Raw genomic sequence first — 19719 nt, forward strand, 5'->3', positions numbered from 1 at the left:
CTCGTGCATGTGTTTTGTGCTGTGCCCCATGTGTGTTTGTTAATGTATGTGTGTGTGCTGTGGTGTGTATTGTGTAGTCTTTAGATGATCATGTGGACCGCCTCATACAAAACTACGTTACTGGAGCTCGAAAAACCAACAAGGTACTGAGACACAGAATGGGACTCGTCTCTCTGTGAAACCCTCTCAAAGCTTTGGGCTTCTGTCCTCTGTTAACCTGCTATGACCTCACACACATATACACACACAAGTCTGTTTCTTTCCTCACATCCCCTAACTCATCTGGCTCGGCACTGCTCTTCCTCACTAACCGCCAGCGGTTAACCAATCAGACCGGATTCTGCTTCTGACACCATGTTTAGAAGATCAAGTAACAACTGTGATTAATTCATGTTTTGCCCTCTGATGAGGTTTGTATATGGTCTCAACTGCATGTTAGCAAACCTTCTGCTATTGCTGCTGTGTGTGTGTGTATGTGGTTGGGTGATTATTTAAAAAAAACAGCAGTGCAGCTTAACACACTAATACGAGTGTTTATTTGTGTATGTGTGTTGTGTTACAGGTGGAGGCTGATATGGGTTACCCAGGAGGCAAAGCGAAAATCATCCATAAAGAATCCGATATCATCATGGCATTTGCCATTAACAAGGTACTGTATCTGTAGTTCTATTACAGAGAGAGTGGCTCTGTTAATGGCCTTTAAGTCAGTTTTCAAAGTCAATTACTTATACTTCATCTAAGCTATTTATATTTAACCTCAGATCAATTTAAACTCAAATCAATATTCTGTATCTGTTATTAATCAAAGTTAAATTTGAAGGATTTTTGTGGAGTGAGGGGAACTGAAGTACATATTATTTTCCTGTGTTTTAAAGTTATTTCTGAATGTATTGTTAAAATGCAACTTATAATACACAAATGTGACTTTTTTTTTTTTCTGTCAACAATGCTATTTGAATTATTTCTACATTCAGCAGTAAACTCTTTATTTCAAAAGAGGAATAAGTGTTTTAATGTCCCATTTAATTTGTGTTTGTTTTTTTTCTCTCAGGCTAACACTAATGAAATAGTGCTGGCGTCCACTCATGATGTCCAGGAAGTGGACGTGTCCACGTTGCTCGCAGCTCAGCCTTACACCTGGATCGGAGAGGACTTTGACAAGGAATCTCGCAGGTTTGTCACCTGTCTGTGTGTGTTTGAATCATTCAGCTCACAGATTTGAAGGGACTGCATTGAACATCTTGTTTTCTCTGTGTAGTTCTGATGATGTGGATTACCGCTCGTCACACACCAACATCGCCCAGGCCAGTGCTAGTCCCTTTGCCCCCCAACAAATGGCAGCATCATCCTCCATGCCATGGCTGGGCAGCGGACAGACCAGCATGGGTGCCAGTGTGGTATGTTAGTCAGACTGTTTTCTGCGATGTGAATGATGTTAGCAAATAAACTTGGGGAAAAAATGCATACTAACCACTAATCAAATAAGCAGATTTGTGACAGATCTGTGGGCATCTTTTGTACAGTTGGTCAGACTTTTTTTTTGCTTCCACTGGGGCACAAGATGATTTGATGATTCATGAAATCATGCTGGAAAACATGATCATCAGATTTTCTTGCAGATTTGATTGCAGATTTTCATGCAGCGTCAGTAGTAGAAGAAAAAAATACAAACACTGAAATAAATTCAGATTGGATCTTTCTTTTTAATGCAGCTTTCTAAAACTTTACAACTTTACTCAAATAGTTGTAATGTACAGGGTTGTACATATGCACACATGCAGATTCTTGCTGGTCACGTTCCCACAGAGCTGCACCCGCCGATGAAAAGCGGCTTCTCAGTGTTTTCTTTTGGCTGCTATCAGCAGAACACAAACAGTGAGTTGTGGTCTCAACAGAGCTCTTGATGAGTCTGTATTGAGCTGATAAGAGCATTTGGAGGTAGCGGAGTAAACCGCAGACAGTCCGAGCGGCCCAAGGTACAGACCTGCGTCATCAAATCAACCTCCACTCTTGTTCTCATTCACAGCTGATAAAGATGACACGATGGAGTTGGGGAGGCTACTTTCAGACTAGTTTTCTAAGCTCTACATGCTGCTAATTAATTCACGTAGTTCAGCTTCAGACAAATTATCATTTTGAATGTGTAGTTAGCTAACAGAAGATCTGTTAGCTAACTACAATCCAAGCAAATCTTTCACTAAATCATACTATAGAATACTGTAAATTGTACTGTAAAATATAAAGAATCTTGTGTATGTGTTTGAGAGGGCATCTCTCATGTGTTGAACTGTGTGTGTAATCTGTGTCAGATCATGAAGAGGAACCTGAATAACGTGAAGAGAATGACGTCTCATCCCATCTATCAGTACTGTGAGTGTCTCTTTATTTCACACACAAACACTGTAAGGTTTTGAGGAAACTGCTGTTTGACTTCTTTGTCATGTTTTTAGACATGACGGGTGCTCAGGACGGCAGTGTGAGGATGTTTGAGTGGAATCGTCCACAGCAGCTCATCTGTTTCAGACAGGCCGGAAACGCTCGAGTAACGCGCCTCTATTTCAACTCACAGGGCAACAAGGTATTGAAGCATTTGTTACCAAAATTAGTAAACCTCATAACCAGGTGACTTATTTTTTTTACTTTTTTTAATTAATTCACTTTTATTACCAGATATGCACTACTGTTCAGAATAGTGGATCAGTAAGCTTTGAAATAAATACTTTTAATTTGGCAAGGATGCATTAATTTGATCAAAATTGACAGATGGAACATTTATGGGCCATTCTACAGAATTGGTGCAAACTGCTGTCCCACAACCAAAAAACATATTTAAAAAGCATTTAAGTATTCAAATCTTAAATGTTATCTAAGATCCTTCTATTATCTATTGAAAACCCACAATAATTTTTCATGTTAATTACAAAAAAAAATAAAAAAAATACTGAAGAAATGACTGCTGAAAATCCAGCTTTGTCATTTCAAAACACAAGAGATATTAAAATAGACATTGATAATTATTTTTGACCTTTAGTAGCTGTTACTCATGTGGTGTATAATAATTTCCAGGTTCATTTAGTGTCTGTTCATGTTCTGTTGACTACATACTGTAGAATAGAGTGAGTACATCAGTGCTGTGTTAATTGTTGTCTGTGGTGTTATGTAATAAGACCAGAACAGTAGCACATCTGTTCAGGGAAGGTCATCCTGTTGTGTCTTCTGTTCTTTATATGAATCATTATGCAATATACAGCTAAAAATATTGTCTGTGCGGTTAAATATCTCCATTCTTTCCGTCTGACTGCAGTGTGGTGTTGCAGATGGCGAGGGCTTTTTGAGCCTCTGGCAAGTCAATCAGACCTCCTCAAACCCCAAACCGTATTTGGTAAGAGCTTTATCTTGGTACTGCACAAGCCTTACATTACTGACAGTCACAAACTGCCTTCATAGTGTGATTGAATTAAAGCATGTGGCATCTGCAAGCAAAGATTACTAGAACTTTTATTGAAACTAACTTCATTATTAAATGTGTCAATATATAATATGAAATAGTAAGCATCTGTGTGTGTCTGACTCAGAGCTGGCAGTGTCACAGTAAAAGCTGCGGTGATTTCACCTTCATTACATCCTCCAGTCTGATCGCCACAGCAGGACAGTCCAATGATGGCAGGTCAGTTAAATGATTTATCTTACTGTCATATAGAAACAGACTATAAACAAACTTTTTAAGGAAATGTTTCACTTTCTTCCACAGGAATGTTTGTTTATGGGACACTCTGGTCTCTCCAAGTAACTCAATGATACATGGTATGTCCACAGGCCCTTGAGGAAAGATGTTTTAAAAATATGTTGAATAAGTCAATATTGTTTAAAAAATGTCGTAATGGTATTTCTCTATATCCAGCATTCCAATGCCATGAGAATGGTGCAACGGTTCTTCAATATGCTCCTAAACAGCAGCTAATAATCACGGGCGGCCGGAAGGGATTCGTCTGTATTTTTGACATCCGTCAGAGACAGCTGCTCCACACATTCCAGGCTCATGATTCGGCCATCAAAGCGCTGGCCATGGATTCCGCTGAAGACTTCTTTGTCACCGGCTCAGCCGAAGGGAACATGAAGGTATACTCCTCTTAAGTGACATAATTCATCTTAAACATCTCCTGTTGCTGTTATGTGGATATTTAGGCTTTCTATTTATTTTTTAGATTGATTTAGTATTAATAACACCAAAAAATAAATAATTAGAATGAATTAAAATTATTACCAAATGACAGAATTTTGTATGAAACATGAAAACTACAGAATAAAGCAATTGTCTACCTTTTACCTCGATGTTTTGTCCATGGCACATAATTAATAGATTCTCTAAATTTGTCCCTAATTATTTGTTAAATGTGTAATATTTAATGATGCACTTAAATTTCGACACTCAAAAGTATTCGGCCAAAAAATGAATTATTGGCTTAAGCCATAACAGTGGTGATATTTAATTATCGCTTCTCCTTTTTTTTCTTACTGTGTCAGTGTTTATTCCATGTACTTATATCATTAGAAAATTAATGTAAAAAATTTCAGTACATTTCAGTTTCTTATTTGAACGTTGCTTGTTAAATATATTTCTGTGCATCATTTCTAATAATTGTGTACCTGCATGTTCTGGTTCAGGTCTGGAAGTTGGCGGGTCACGGTCTCATGCACTCCTTCAGCACAGAGCACGCTAAACAATCCATATTCCGAAACATCGGTGCTGGTGTGATGCAAATCGAAGCCTGCCCAGGCAACCGGATCTTCACCTGCGGAGCCGATGGGACCCTGAAAATGAGGGTCCTTCCAGACCGCTACAACATTCCGGCCAGTATATTCCAGATCCTCTAACACCGGAGCAGCCGTAGAACACTAAAGCTTTCATTGGCACCTCTGCTGTGTTTCGCTGTGTTGTAAACCGGTAACAAATATCTCGCACTGCAGAATGTCTTTACCACCCCGCCCCACAAAAGATGTTGGAAAACATGCACGAGGTCCCTCGATTCTAACGATCGACTACTGTTATTTCTGGAGACGAATCCAGATAACGTGTTTGTAGGAGAGCTGTATGCATGAGCTGTTTGGGTCATTGCACTCCATTCCCAGGTTATTGGTCGTGCTCTGTAAAAGTGCTCAAAGCTCCATTTTTAAGTGTGTATGTGTGTGTGTCTTCATTTTGTGCCCAGTTTAGCATCTAAAATACCAGCACTGTGCTTCGGCTATCAGTGTAAGTCCAGTTGTTGGATTTTGTTTTTACTGTACGTTTTCTCCTTGGCTGCTAATGTATTTGCGGAGTGTAAAATGGCACAGCACCCTGGCAGCCCGGCGGTTCGCCGTGGCCCCAGAGACACACCCCCTCCCTTCCACACGCACACGCTGCTGTTGACACACTTGTTTCCGTAGCAGCCAAACAGCTAAACATTCCATGCAAGACGATGACGCTTGCTCCTGGAAATGACGTGTTTGACCTTTTCGTCTCTCAAGCCCTGAAGTTCTCGGTTTGAACAGAAAACATTTAGTTTTTGCACAAAATATTTCTTCGTTCGTTTGCTTGTTTACTTGTTCACTTGTTCACTTGTTTTTGTTTCGTTTGTTCTTTTACAAGTTCTTGTATTTCTATTTAACTTTAGGAATGTAAGGTATGTTTTAGATGTCTGGGACAAAGTGCAACACTGAATAGGTTTGTGTTTTATTTATTTACTTATTTATTTTTTCATGTTTTATCTTTTCTAAATATTTGCACTCAGATCTGGGGAAACAATAACACTCTCATGTTACAAGGGATAAAAACTCTATTAGAGGAAACTGTTATTTACTAATGAATGTCTGGCTGTGTGTGGCCGAGTAGTAAAAAGTGAAAATAGTTTTAAATATATATATATATATATATATATATATATATATATATATATATATATATATATATATATATATATATATATATATATATATATAAATATATATATATGAATTATTACAATAGCTTGTACAAACACAATAATGCTTTTAGTTTCTTTTTTTGATTTTATCATAACTGCTGGAATAGTCGTATATTTGGTTTGATGTATGTGGTATTTATTAAAATCATATTTGTGTTTCTGTCTGATTTGCTGGGCACCATGTCAACTGTACGTACTTTAAATGTTGAACTGATGGTCTGATGTGTATTTATTGAACAGCCTGATCTGTCTGCGTGTGTGAAAATGCAAACCCCAAAAACACTGGTTGGTATTTCCGAAGGAACAGGTAGTTCTGTCATGGTCAAAGTTTTACCTTTGTAAGTTGAATAAATTCTTTTTATTTGAATTAAGTCATTTCATTTTACTGTTTCAACTCCACGTCTCTTTAGATTAACATGTCTCAGAGTCTATTTCAGGATTTCCAAGCATTTGTGGCTACATAAACATGCATGCAATATAAATTAAACAATATTTGGCAAATATGTTTTGTGTCTTATACATACTAGCAGTCAAACACATTTTTATATACATGGTCAACATTAAAATCAAAATTTTACTTAATGCACATACTTAATCTTGTCATGTAGGATTTTTGAGTGACGTTACCTGGAAAAGTCTTACTGAAATGATGCTGTGAAGTTAAATTGCAGTGACAACAATGGTTATGTATACGAAATTACTAAATTCATGTAATGCACATACATATTCCATTTATTATTTACACACATTTGGCATCATTCATGAAACAAGAGGAGAATAGTAAAAATGATTTCTATGTAAACCATAACAATGGTTTTATGAACAATTTGCACAAAAACTAGCTCCGCTCATGCTGCATGAATTAATAAATATTCACTTAAAATGCATGTTAGCCAAAAAAATGAAAATGCAACATATAAAAGTAAAAATGCCAAAAAAAATAAATAAATATTGTAGCCCCAGATTGCATTTAGACACTTAAGTCAGATTTTAAAATGCCTTAATGTCATTACATTAGAGAAAATTTTTGCAAAGATGTTTGTTAGGCTTTAAATGATAAGCTGAAATCCTGCGCTCTACTCAAAATTGTATCTGCAAAGTTTAATTAGCATTGTTCCAGTCAATCAACCCTTTTCAGGCTTGAAATGTTACTAGTAAAATTTTATAATTGCACAAGTTTGAGTAGTGTGCAGGATTTATCCTTTTTAAGTTTATATTGTACAAGTCACTATATTTTCAATTCAAAATGAAGACAGAATTTAAAATATAGTGTCTTGTCTTCAAGTTCACACATTTTAAATGATTAAAATGTGTAAACTTGAAGAGAACTGTTTTAATAAAACTACAAAAAAATAATAAAAATCACCAGTTGATTAAAAGCCCTGTTTGGATTTTTGATGACCCTTGGTTTTGTTTTGATACCTAACACATTGATATTTAAGGGTAGCTAAAGTGTCCAAATACTTAGTGCGAACATCACTAGATAGACAATTTAGCGCTTGATATATCAACCACTCAAGAAAATAACATAAAAATATATGGGTACACAGAGGTAACAACATTGGTTATTTGCTTATAAATATGCCGATAATGTCATGCATTTTTGATTATTCATCTGAGAGGAACCGGACTTGGTATGATTTGACGTAGCTGCTGTCCCATACGTAGAGATGTTTGTCTCTGGGACTGTATGAGATCATGGACAGAACCCCTCCAGGTGCCCTCAGATCTAAACTGACACTAACCGGCTTCTCTTTCAGCAGGTCAAAGGCGTGTGTCACCTTTGTGTCTTTAGTATCCGTGATGTAGAGAATACCGCAGGCGATAAACACATTACCAGCCTTGGTCCTGGGATAGGTGGTGTTGATGTATGTGGTGACGGAGAACGTTTTCTCATCCAGTCGCGCCACCATTATGTTGTCATCAATGTTGGCGGCAAATATGATCCACATACCGTTCTCATCTGTTGCCAGTTTGAAATATGTCTTTGAGTTCTCAAGGAAGTAGGACTTATTGTGATAGAAAGCGTTTTCAATTGTCAGCGTGTGTAAGATCTTCGTCTGGAGGTCAAACCTGGGAATATTGGAGAATTGGAGACAGCATGTGTTACAAGAACATTAAGTATTATTACAAATTAACTTAAGAAAAGGCTTTCTGCTGTTGTTCCAAAGCTGTGACATTCATTCTTCTACAGAACACAAAAGGTGAGGTTTAGAAGAATGTGTTAATTTTTAATGGGGACTGTGGCATCTTGAGATGCCATGTTTAAATTAAATTGTGAATGATATTTGAGAACTGTGGCAGCCATTGAGTGTCAAAGATTCAGCCAAAAGTTAATTGGTTGCTCACACGTGTATTGTACAACTACGTTTAGGCTGAACCATCACTAAGAAAAGTGTATTTTTTTTAAAGTACATATACAGTATATATAAAGTATTATATAAATAATATGTAAGTAGTGAGTAAGACAATAGGAATAGTGATTAAAGTTATAAATATTTTTGTGTTTGCATGTAACATTTTACATTTACATTGCATTTACGTTTTTTTTTTTTTTTTTTTTAATGCAGTGATTAAATAGTTATAAGCTGTCATGAGGGTGTGGGGATGAACTCAAGCGCAGACAGAATGCACTACACACAAGGTTTATTGATGACAAAACGGGGAAACCAAAACCCACAAAGGGGAAAACAATGACTAGGGATTAGACGAATACTTAATAAGACTTTGACTAGACTAGAAACAAACAGTATAACAAGAAGACTCTTCACTCTGGTAATCACACGACACTCAACAGAAATACAATCCACAGGTCTCTCAATGTTTGACAAAGTGTAACAATGAACCGTGCCAGACAGCGAACACAAGGGGATTCAAATAGGGAGACTAATGATAACATAACAGGTGACAAAGGTAAGGCAATAATGACAAAACAAGGATAACTAGGGGGCGGGGCAAGAGAACGAGACAACACAAGCACACAAAACATGAGCCTGTCATGATCCTGCCTCAAGACTAGAGAAAATCAAGGACGCGAGGACAGAATCATGACAGAACCCCTCCCTTAAGAAGCGGCTTCCAGACGCTCCTCAAGGGGACATCAAACGCGGGACATGACTGACTGAGATACAGACACAAACCAACACATGAAAAATAACAATAAAGGTAAACACGAATACACAACGACAGGGTCCAGGTGACATATCAGAAAAAACAAACAAGGAAGGGTAGGAGGTGGGACAGCAAAGCTCATGGGGGGAAGTCCATGGTGGATGGGTGGAGCAGAGGTTTTAGGTTGACGGGACGATGGCTGATGATGAGGGGTCGACCTTCGGGCAGGTTTGGGTGGCGTAGAGTGAGAAGTGAGCTTGGGAGAAACAGTACGGCGTTGTACTGTGACAGGGGGTACAGCAGGCAACTGTGGAGCGGGAAAAGGTGCTGGGCTCGCAGAAACAGACCCGGAATCAATGCTTCCCCAAGCCAAATCAACACTCCTCATCTCTGATTCTGTAGCGGCGTTGATAGAAGCTGACTCTGGAACAGAGCTCTCTGCAGCTGGCTTGGGATCAGCACTCTCAGCTGCTGGCTTGGGATCAGCACTCTCAGCTGCTGGCTTGGGATCAGCACTCTCTGCAGCTCTAGGCACGGGGTCTGGGGATAAGTAAGGTCTGACAGGGACTTCTAGGATCTTGACAAGACGTGACAAATACTCTGACAGGGTCTTGGCAGCAATGACGACAGGCATCTCCTGACGAGCTGAAACAGACTGTACTACTGCTTTAGCAGCAGAGTCGGCCGCGGCTCGCTCTTCAGCACTCACAACTGCAGACTCAGATACAGTTCTCTCTGTTGCTGGTTCAGAAACATCCTTCACTGCGGTAATTTCAGGAACAACATTCCCCACCGCAGTCTTCAGAACAGCCTTCTCTGCAGCAGCCTATGGAACAAACCTCTCCAATGTAGACTGGGGAGCTGCGCTCTCTGCCGCAGGTTCAGGAACAGCCTCTCCTGCAGCAAAGTCCGGAACCGCGCTTACAGCAGCAGGCTCAGGAACAGCGCTCTCAGTTACAGCGGCGGGTTGGAGAGCCATCGCGGACTCAGGGGGAGACAGGGACGGAGGACTGAAAGCACCCTTCTTCCTCCTCTTTCTCCTTGACCGTGAAACCGAGGCCCTAGCCGGATTTGTGACCAGTTGGGGAAGTTCAGCAGGAGCCATGACTGGAAGTGGAAGGACAGACTCAGGCAGGGTTGACTCCGTCGCTGAGGACTCCGAGGCAGACTCCCACGAGATCCGTTTCCCTCGTTTCCTGCAGAGACTGATAGGTGCAGAAGATGCTTCGGGATTCGAAGAGGGATGAGCCTGATCCCCCAGTGTTGCTACGGCTAGGACACGACCCTTTGAGATCACTGGCAGCTTGGCAGAAGGTGGGGACCTCGAGGAGGAAACCTGCGGCTCCTCCCGGGAGAAACTCTCCCAGAGTCGGGAATAATCTCTCAGGATCCACTCACTCTGGGACGAGAATGGAAGGTTGACCCTCCTCTTGTCGGTGGGGGACGCCAACCAGCATTGTTCCCGGAACTCCGATTGTCGCTGGAGTTGGGAGGACATCCTGTCTGCCTGGTTCATTCTTCGGTGGTTCATTCTGTCATGAGGGTGCAGGGATGAACTCAAGCGCAGACAGAATGCACTACACACAAGGTTTACTGATGACAAAACGGGGAAAACAAAACCCACGAGGGGGAAAACAATGACTAGGGAATAGACAAATACTTAACAAGACTTTGACTAGACTAGAAACAAACAAACAGTATAACAAGAAGACTCTTCACTCTGGTAATCACACGACACTCAACAGAAATAAAAATCCACAGGTCTCTCAATGTTTGACAAAGTGTAACAATGAACCGTGCCAGACAGCGAACACAAGGGGATTCAAATAGGGAGACTAATGATAACATAACAGGTGACACAGGTAAGGCAATAATGACAAAACGAGGATAACTAGGGGGCGGGGCAAGAGAACGAGACAACACAAGCACACAAAACACGAGCCTGTCATGATCCTGCCTCAAGACTAGAGAAAATCAAGGACACGAGGGCAGAATCATGACAATAAGCAATTAAGTAAATATTTAAAAAATAAAAATAAAAGCTGTGGCTTGTATCCTAAGGTACAAAAGATACAAGGTAAATTTTTGTACCTTATTTACCCCAAGATAGATGCATATCAGTGCTTCAAATGTGTTTTGTGGGGTTTTCTTATTACAGTGTAATTATACAATTAAGTACTGCGTAATATTAATTAACATACTTAGAGTTTGGATTAGTTGGATGCAATTAGGGTTTGGTTTAGTTGGATGCAATTATGCATAATTTAAAGTTATTACAATAATAAGTGCACGTAATGTGTAAAAAAGACTAAAATTGTTAACAAAACTTTTAGAAGTCGGTCTATTTATTTCACTGTTACAGTAAACTACAGTAAATTTTAAACATGTATAAAATTGGGTTAAACTTTAAGGTGTCCTTGTTAACAGTGTAATTATACAATTACATACTGAGTAATATTCATTAACTACATGTACATGGTTATGGTTTAGCTCACAAGGTGTAACAAGGACACCTTAAAATCTAGAGTTACCGTAAATTGTTTTAAACTGTTTCTATCTGACAAGTTATTTATTTATGATAGATAATTGGTTTCTTCATTTTATTAAGTGACACCTCCAGTCCTCCATATGTTTGGAGACACTTGACAGAATTTTAATTTTTGGCTCAATTTCATGACTTATAATTATGATATTATCAAGGAGATCTGTCTTCAGTCATACTTAGCAATATTGAAAGTTCCAGCGATGTGGTAGAATATGGAGCCATTGTGTACAACATGGCCACAACCTTGGAAATATTTTCGGACATCAATGGATTCACTGCTGCCATTCTGGAACGCTGCGATACTGTTGTACTCCTTAATGATACGTCCTAATAAATTTGTGGACATAGGGAAAATCTTAAAAGCAATATTCCTGGTTCAATACAAGATATGTTCTATAACAGCATTAAGTCCAATACCAAAGATTGAAATTTTTTAAATTTAACACTTTTATCAAATTTAACAATTGCAGATGGAAGTAGATTTTAAACGCAGGGTTTATGTGCTGAACAATGGTTCTCTCTTCGGTACCTGAGAAATGTTCTGCCACCCAGATCTTCTCATTGTCGTGAGCAGCAGTGTCCATCATCCATGCTCCAAACGTGCTGCTCATTTTCATGAAATGTCTGGGGTTCTGCACTGACTTTATGACACAGTCTACCAAACACAATCACACAGTTAGAGGTAAAGCTTATAAAGGCTGTAGTTAAATGTATAACAACTTATAATTTGCTCTTGTCAGTACCGTTTATCTTCCATGATACTATTTTCTGGCTGATAGTGTCATCGTTCGGGACTGAATTAAGGTGACCTGAAGAAAAACAACGAGATTAAATATTTCATATTAAATTTTATGATGTGTCTTACAGGGTAAAGTCACTATAGCCAATTTTGGATGTTCATGTCATATTTTGCCACAAAATCAAAATAATATAAATAAAATTTGAAATTTGATTACATTAATTGTTTAGTAATTCTCATTCCTGTAATAAAAATAATACTTTTTAATGTATTACAGTTAAAAAAATTTTTTTAGTTGTATGTAGTTTACATAAAGTTCTACATTTTCAGAATTTCTTAAATGATTTGAATAAAGAAAATAATTTTCTTTTGTTTGTTTTTGATTTTGAGAAAGATTATGAGGTAATTTTTAAATATGTACATGCACAATTTAGCATTTAAGCCATTCAACTTACCTACAGACTCCTTCCCCATGTGGAGATGTGCTCTGTGGCTCCTGTGTCTTAGTGGCCCTTGAGGCCCGGGGGGCCCTGGAGGGCCAGGTGGACCAGGGAGGCCAGGGGGTCCCATTGGACCAGGTGGACCTGCAGATTAAAGCAGAAGGAATATAGCCATCACTTATTTATCATGCCAACATTATTGTGATCCACAGAGGTCCAAGATCCATATAAATGGCAGGACAAAATGGCATAACTCACAGGAAAAAAATGACATAAAATAACATTGTAATAAAAACTATTTTATTATGCAGTATCCAACAGTGCAGTGTCAATATAGTATTGCTTAACAAGACCCTTTATCTGTGACAATATTCCTAGATCCTCATATCCTATTAAAAACAGAATTTGTCTTTACCCTCTACAATGACATCATTTGAAGGTTCGCCCTGTTCTCCAGGGGGTCCTTGGGGTCCAGGATATCCTTGCTCTCCTCTCTCACCAGGCTCACCCTTCTCACCTGGAGGACCTGCACACAGGTACAAAAAAATAATTTTTCATGACTTCATGCAGCACAGTTCTCAAATTATTCAGAATCATTTGTTACATTATTACAGTCATGTAATAAATGTCATGGTTATGCTTTATTTTGGTAGATATTAATAAACTCCATGTACAAACTATAGGGTTAAGATTAGGGTTTGGTTTAGGGTTGGTTACTTGTAATATTTCATCGTCTTTTAATACTAATAATACACTATTATTGCTATATTAAGTACATGTAACTTGTAACTAACATCTTAAAATAAAGTGTTACTAACATTTTAAGTACAAACCCAATTCCAAAAAAGTTGGGACACTGTACAAATTGTGAGTAAAAAAAGGAATGGAATAATTTACAAATCTCATAAACTTATATTTTATTCACAATAGAATATAGATAACATATCAAATGTTGAAAGTGAGACATTTTGAAATGTCATGCCAAATATTGGCTCATTTTGGATTTCATGAGAGCTAAACATTACAAAAAAGTTGGGACAGGTAGCAATAAGAGAAAAGTTAAATGTACATATAAGGAACAGCTGGAGGACCAATTTGCAACTTATTTGGTCAATTGGCAACATGATTGGGTATAAAAAGAGCCTCTCAGAGTGGCAGTGTCTCTCAGAAGTCAAGATGGGCAGAGGATCACCAATTCCCCCAATGCTGCGGCGAAAAATAGTGGAACAATATCAGAAAGGAGTTTCTCAGAGAAAAATTGCAAAGAGTTTAAAATTATCATCATCTACAGTGCATAATATCATCCAAAGATTCAGAGAATCTGGAACAATCTCTGTGCGAAAGGGTCAAGGCCGGAAAACCATACTGGATGCCCGTGATCTTTGGGCCCTTAGACGGCACTGCATCACATACAGGAATGCTACTGTAATGGAAATCACAACATGGGCTCAGGAATACTTTCAGAAAACATTGTCGGTGAACACAATCCACCGTGCCATTCACCGTTGCCAGCTAAAACTCTATATAGGTCAAAAAAGAAGCCTTATCTAAACTTGATCCAGAAGCGCAGGCGTTTTCTCTGGGCCAAGGCTCATTTAAAATGGACTGTGGCAAAGTGGAAAACTGTTCTGTGGTCAGACGAATCAAAATTTGTAGTTCTTTTTGGAAAACTGGGACGCCATGTCATCCGGACTAAAGAGGACAAAGACAACCCAAGTTGTTATCAGCGCTCAGTTCAGAAGCCTGCATCTCTGATGGTATGGGGTTGCATGAGTGCGTGTGGCATGAGCAGCTTACACATCTGGAAAGGCACCATCAATGCTGAAAGGTATATCCAAGTTCTAGAACAACATATGCTCCCATCCAGACGTCGTCTCTTTCAGGGAAGACCTTGCATTTTCCAACATGACTATGCCAGACCACATACTGCATCAATTACAACATCATGGCTGCTTAGAAGAAGGATCCGGGTACTGAAATGGCCAGCCTGCAGTCCAGATCTTTCACCCATAATAAACCCTTGGTGCATCATCAAGAGGAAGATGCGACAAGAAGACCTAAGACAGTTGAGCAACTAGAAGCCTGTATTAGACAAGAATGGGACAACATTCCTATTCCTAAACTTGAGCAACTTGTCTCCTCAGTCCCCAGACGTTTGCAGACTGTTATAAAAAGAAGAGGGGATGCCACACAGTGGTAAACATGGCCATGTCCCAACTTTTTTGAGATGTTTTGATGCCATAAAATTTAAAATCAACTTATTTTTCCCTTAAAATTATTCATTTTCTCAGTTTAAACATTTGATATGTCATTTATGTTTTATTCTGAATAAAATATTGAAATTTGAAACTTCCACATCATTGCATTCTGTTTTTATTCACAATTTGTACAGTGTCCCAACCTTTTTGGAATCGGGTTTGTAAATATATCGATACATTTTCTGAACTAAAGCAAGTGTGGTTGATTGCTAGGGTGTTCTGGGTGGTTGTTGGTTATAAACCGCTTGTAATATCTACCCAGCCAGGTTAACCGTGCATTTTAAAACATAAACTACCAATAAATAATCGCTTGCCTGTGGAACTTAACATATGTAATCATCATAAAATGTATTCAGATGTTTTCCATTAATTTCTCCACCACGGTACATAATTGATTTGCTGAATTACACTTCTAGAATGTCTGTGGGCTCTTGTGCTCTCAGAACAGAGCAGTCAGTCAGCTGTTATCGTGAGTTCTGCTTTATTCAGTGGGAGATCTCGGAGTCTCTCTGAATCCTGCTGTGTGAGAGAAGCAGGATAAAATTCCCCTCTTATTTTCTTGAGTGGATGATAAAAGCTATAGAAAGCAGCTAGATTTTCAGGAAGAGGTTTGAAAGGAGGACATTTTCTTTCAGAAGACCTTTTTGACTATATTCATTCATGTGCATGATGGATGGATCTTCTATGTTCTTTTGCGTATACTGTAGCTGACCTCTTTTTCCTCGTTTTCCATGTGCTCCAGGCTCTCCTGGCAACCCTGGATTTCCATCTGTTCCGTTATACCCCGGCATTCCGTCCACACCCGGCAAGCCTGGAATTCCATAAAGTAAGATTATGTGAGTAACACATTATTTGGAATGCTACACTGAAAACTGGTGTAGAAATAAATTTCACTTGGACAGTTTCACAAATGGCAAGTAACAGATTGAATTTAAACATGTGAAGTAAAAATTGCTTATATTTTAAATAGTTTTTTTCTTGTAATTCTTGCATTGGCATATTGTATTTCACAACACAGAAAAATTACACCTACAATAAGCACTTTTTTACATTATGATCATCATGGGTAGAATATAACCCATAAACAACATTAAAATAGTTAATTTCCTACCTGGAATTCCTGGTGGTCCTGGTGGCCCTGTGAAAGCCAAAAGCAAGCCAAAGTGTAAACTTGGAGACAACAGATTCAGGAGATAATAAATTGTGAAAATAAAAACGACCCATACTCACCGGTCAGACAGACACCTTTAGTACTGTTGCAAATGTCCAAAAGAATTTTAACCTGAAACATATATTGTACTCAAGTTTTTTGCAGGTCTGTGTTGAAGAATATTCTAGAAGAATCCAATTACTGTATGTACTGGAGCAAAACTAAAAAAGAGCTTAAAGCATTTACTTTTCATTTATGAAAAGAATAATTATCTACAGATAACATAAATCATATATCGATATATATATATATATATATATATATATATATACTTATATATATATATATATATATATATATATATATATTTTTTTTTTTTTTTTTTTTTTTTTTTAAAAGAATAATTATCTACAGATAACATAAATCATATATCGATATATATATATATATTTTTTTTTTTTATTTTTTTTGGGTGTTTTATAATTTTTTTTGTTTGTGCATTTTATTCTGTTATATTTTAGGGTAAGAAATGTCTATAACATAATGTTGAGTTTACAGGCATTTCTACAGATATTTATAACAGACTTTTTCTTTTCTTTTTTTACACTGTATGATAAAATGTAAAATAGAATTTGACAGTATATACTATATTAGAAACATTTCATTAAAAAGAAAATCCATCTATCAGGAGATTCAGACATATTACAGTTGCTAGATAAAATAAAGAACCTTACAAAAATGCATTACTATTAAGTATGTAATAGCTTAACTTAGCTATCATCAGGTTTTGACTTTGTATTTTATATTTATTTATTTAATTTTACCCCTCAACATAGGGAAAACAGTCTTGGAGAAATAGATTAAAATTCACTAAAATGTATTAAAATTCATTAAAAAACACTTTCCACATTTTATCCACAGTTTGCGTTTGTGTAATCTCCATAAATAAATCATTCATGTCAGTATGAGTTTCTTACTGGCACCATGGAGTATGTCATCATCATCATCATTCCATCCTGCTCTTCTGTTTTGTGCTGGTAAACTGGCCCATGCTTCTGCTGATACTGATACTGGAAATCTCCCAAGACTTCCTCTCCCACACTCCCCTCGTGCTCCTCAAAGGGTCGTGTCCCTCGATGCTGCCGGCTGCGTTTGTTTCTGGAGTATTGATACTCTGCCTCATCTTCGTTCACCTGCGTTATGAACTCCACCACGGAGCTCTGAGAAATCTCCACCATCTGCCTCTCCACCTCAGTCAGATGAGCCCACAGCTCTCTCTGCTGAACCAGGAGCAGAACCAGGCCAGCACAGTTTATTACGGTCAGTACACACACACTGTACAAGATCCAACGCACCTGCCAGGACAACCGGCCACCACACTGCCTAAAGCCTCCGGTTCTTCTCAACTCAGCCAATGGGTCCAGCATTCTGACTTCAATTCAGGAATACAAAAAGTGTTCAAAAACTGCAACGCACAAGTAACAATTCAACACTTTAAAAAAGTAAGCTGAGTAATAGAAGTCTAGAATATTCCCCTAAAAAAGGACAGTCTGTGGATGCGAGAAGACAATTGAAGTCCTTGTTTCGAGTCGAGTCTGTGTGCGACTGAGGGCTGCTGGGCTTTGTGCCGTCCTGATGCGCTGAAGAAGAACCCCCCACTTGTGCAGTCACCTGATTTATATGCAGTAGAGTCCATTCTTCAGCATGACCGTGGGTTGACCAGCATAATCCACATCGACACCAACAGCCAATGATGTGGAAGAAAACTAGACACGTTGAGAGCCACTGCAAGATTTCAGTAAACACTGTCTTAAAACAGTTCTACTAAGACTGTCTCCAAACATCTTCAAATATGTAGTGTTATGTATTTTTTTATTAGACAGTTCAAAGCTGTCTTGGCAAAGGTAGTGCAACTTTTAACATTTTAATAGACAAAATCTGAAAATATAGCCATATCTGAGCCAATACAGACAAAACAATACTGACAAAAAAAACTAAAACGTATTCAGCTCCAAGGTGATTTCACGAACATGTCAGAGTGAGTAAATCTCAGCAGCTAAAGGAGCCAAGAGCCTTAAGGGAGGTTATGGAGTTTAAGGCCTGATATGTGATTCTTATAGTGCCCATATCACGCAACATGACCCACTTCTGTAGTTTTAATTCGGGTTTTGATCTGATATCAGTTAGCACCTCGCTCTCATTCAGACGGTCTTCGCTTTCTATGCTTATATAATGAATGTGGAATATATCTACACTCGCTATAATTGGAAATGGCATGGACTGCCAGTATTGGTAATTAAAAGAATAATAATAATATATTTTTGCGGGTGCACAGCCAGATTGTTTGTGCACTAATAAAATATGAATTTCCTCTGATAAATGCTGGTGCACTGCTGTATGAAGATGTGAAGTCTGTTGTGTTTTGTGGTCCTCTGCCCTGCAGCTGTAGGTCATTGCCAAATAAAACATACAAGCTGAGCTACAAGCTCCTTGGTTGGGTTTATGTGATCATGCAAACAAGGAACAAGGTATCAGAGCTGAACAGCGTGTGTACCACTGAGTACGGGCTTATGCTGAGAGGAGTGTGAAGGTCATATCAGTTCAGTCAGGTTTTTTTCTGTCATTTCTTTAAGTAGATAGTTGGGTATAACTTCACTGGCAAAGAAGGTGCTAGTTGCCTAGAAATTTGGCTTTTAAGATGAATTAAAATCAACTTTAAATCTTTTTTTTAAGAGTGTTATATTCCACTTAAAACAATCTAAAATGGTCAATTAATAGTTTTAATGATTAGGATATGATAATAAATATTTTGATTGTCAACTGTTCATTAAATTAGCTCAAACCCTTTAAAGAGGTTTTACTAAATTTGAGGTAATTAGTATCAGCATTGGAGGTAACGCATGTGTTACATTATTACAACCAACTAAAACCAATGTTCGAAGTAAATTAAATGATGCATCAGACTACTTAAAATTACAAAATAACACATTTGACTTTACATAAAAAGCAACAATGTAACATAATCATTTAATTCTGTTGGGAGAAATAGAATATCGTAACAGGCTTGTTAAAAGTAATGTTCAAACACTAACTAGTATAGTCACCAGCTACTGTATAGTCACCAGACTAGTAGAGAAGTCTGGCTTGAAAAAACTAATTTACTTTTTATTTTTAAACTGGTTTAAAGCTCAAATTTATGAGGTCAGTCAAGTATTTAATTTTTTTTTTTTTTCTGATGTCATTAAAGTTAATGACGAGTGCTGATATAACTGATATCGAACTTAACGCATAACCAGTAAATGATTCAGTTTGACTGACAGAACTTAGCTTATACTCCTGCTAAATCTACTTGCAGAATATATATGGAGGCAACTAGACAACCAGCCAATAGTGCATCTCAGTTATCAGGTCATTAAATGTGAACCAACTTTTCAGCATCATGAATAAAGAGAATGTTCCTTCAGAGTAATAAAGTTGTGTTGTGTAAAAAAAAATAATTTTATTCCCATTTAA

At 37.9% G+C, this 19719-nt stretch overlaps 2 protein-coding genes across 8 annotated transcripts in view; one reads left to right on the plus strand and one right to left on the minus strand.

The window, feature by feature from the left end:
- The window catches only part of LOC109110540 (dmX-like protein 2), a 67352-nt gene extending 61438 nt beyond the window's left edge, over positions 1-5914 (plus strand). For 3 of the 7 annotated variants that reach the window (XM_042743663.1, XM_042743666.1, XM_042743665.1), the window contains 11 exons: positions 78-143; positions 563-649; positions 1052-1173; positions 1259-1397; positions 2310-2370; positions 2451-2578; positions 3305-3382; positions 3576-3667; positions 3752-3804; positions 3902-4119; positions 4666-5913. In XM_042743663.1, the coding sequence (XP_042599597.1) occupies positions 78-143; positions 563-649; positions 1052-1173; positions 1259-1397; positions 2310-2370; positions 2451-2578; positions 3305-3382; positions 3576-3667; positions 3752-3804; positions 3902-4119; positions 4666-4875 (1254 nt within the window). In that variant the 3' untranslated portion in view covers positions 4876-5913. Of the gene's footprint in view, positions 1-77; positions 144-562; positions 650-1051; positions 1174-1258; positions 1398-2309; positions 2371-2450; positions 2579-3304; positions 3383-3575; positions 3668-3751; positions 3805-3901; positions 4120-4665 lie in introns of all 7 variants that reach the window. The other 4 variants (XM_042743667.1, XM_042743669.1, XM_042743668.1 and 1 more) reach the window with 2 other exon arrangements.
- A 1013-nt stretch (positions 5915-6927) lies between these two features.
- Positions 6928-18271, minus strand: LOC109110539 (gliomedin-like). The gene is made up of 10 exons (XM_042743670.1): positions 17184-18271; positions 16287-16338; positions 16168-16194; positions 15769-15867; positions 13214-13324; positions 12814-12942; positions 12363-12428; positions 12149-12274; positions 11796-11946; positions 6928-8036 (listed from the first exon to the last, which is right to left on the minus strand). Exons 1-10 carry the CDS (start codon positions 17631-17633, stop codon positions 7571-7573), a joined length of 1677 nt encoding a protein of 558 aa, XP_042599604.1. The 5' UTR covers positions 17634-18271; the 3' UTR covers positions 6928-7570.
- Positions 18272-19719: the final 1448 nt, after the last annotated feature.

This window comes from Cyprinus carpio, chromosome B18, assembly GCF_018340385.1.
Source record: "Cyprinus carpio isolate SPL01 chromosome B18, ASM1834038v1, whole genome shotgun sequence".
Taxonomy (NCBI): domain Eukaryota; kingdom Metazoa; phylum Chordata; class Actinopteri; order Cypriniformes; family Cyprinidae; genus Cyprinus; species Cyprinus carpio.

Coding starts and splice junctions, on each gene's coding strand:
- LOC109110539 (XM_042743670.1), bottom strand. CDS start 17,633: ATGCTGGACCCATTGGCTGAGTTGAGAAGAACCGGAGGCTTTAGGCAG. Junction 15,868..16,167: donor AGGACCACCAGGAATTCCAG/GTAGGAAATTAA, acceptor ATGGAATTCCAG/GCTTGCCGGGTGTGGACGGA. Junction 8,037..11,795: donor GGAACTTTCAATATTGCTAA/GTATGACTGAAG, acceptor CAATATTCCCAG/GTTTGACCTCCAGACGAAGA.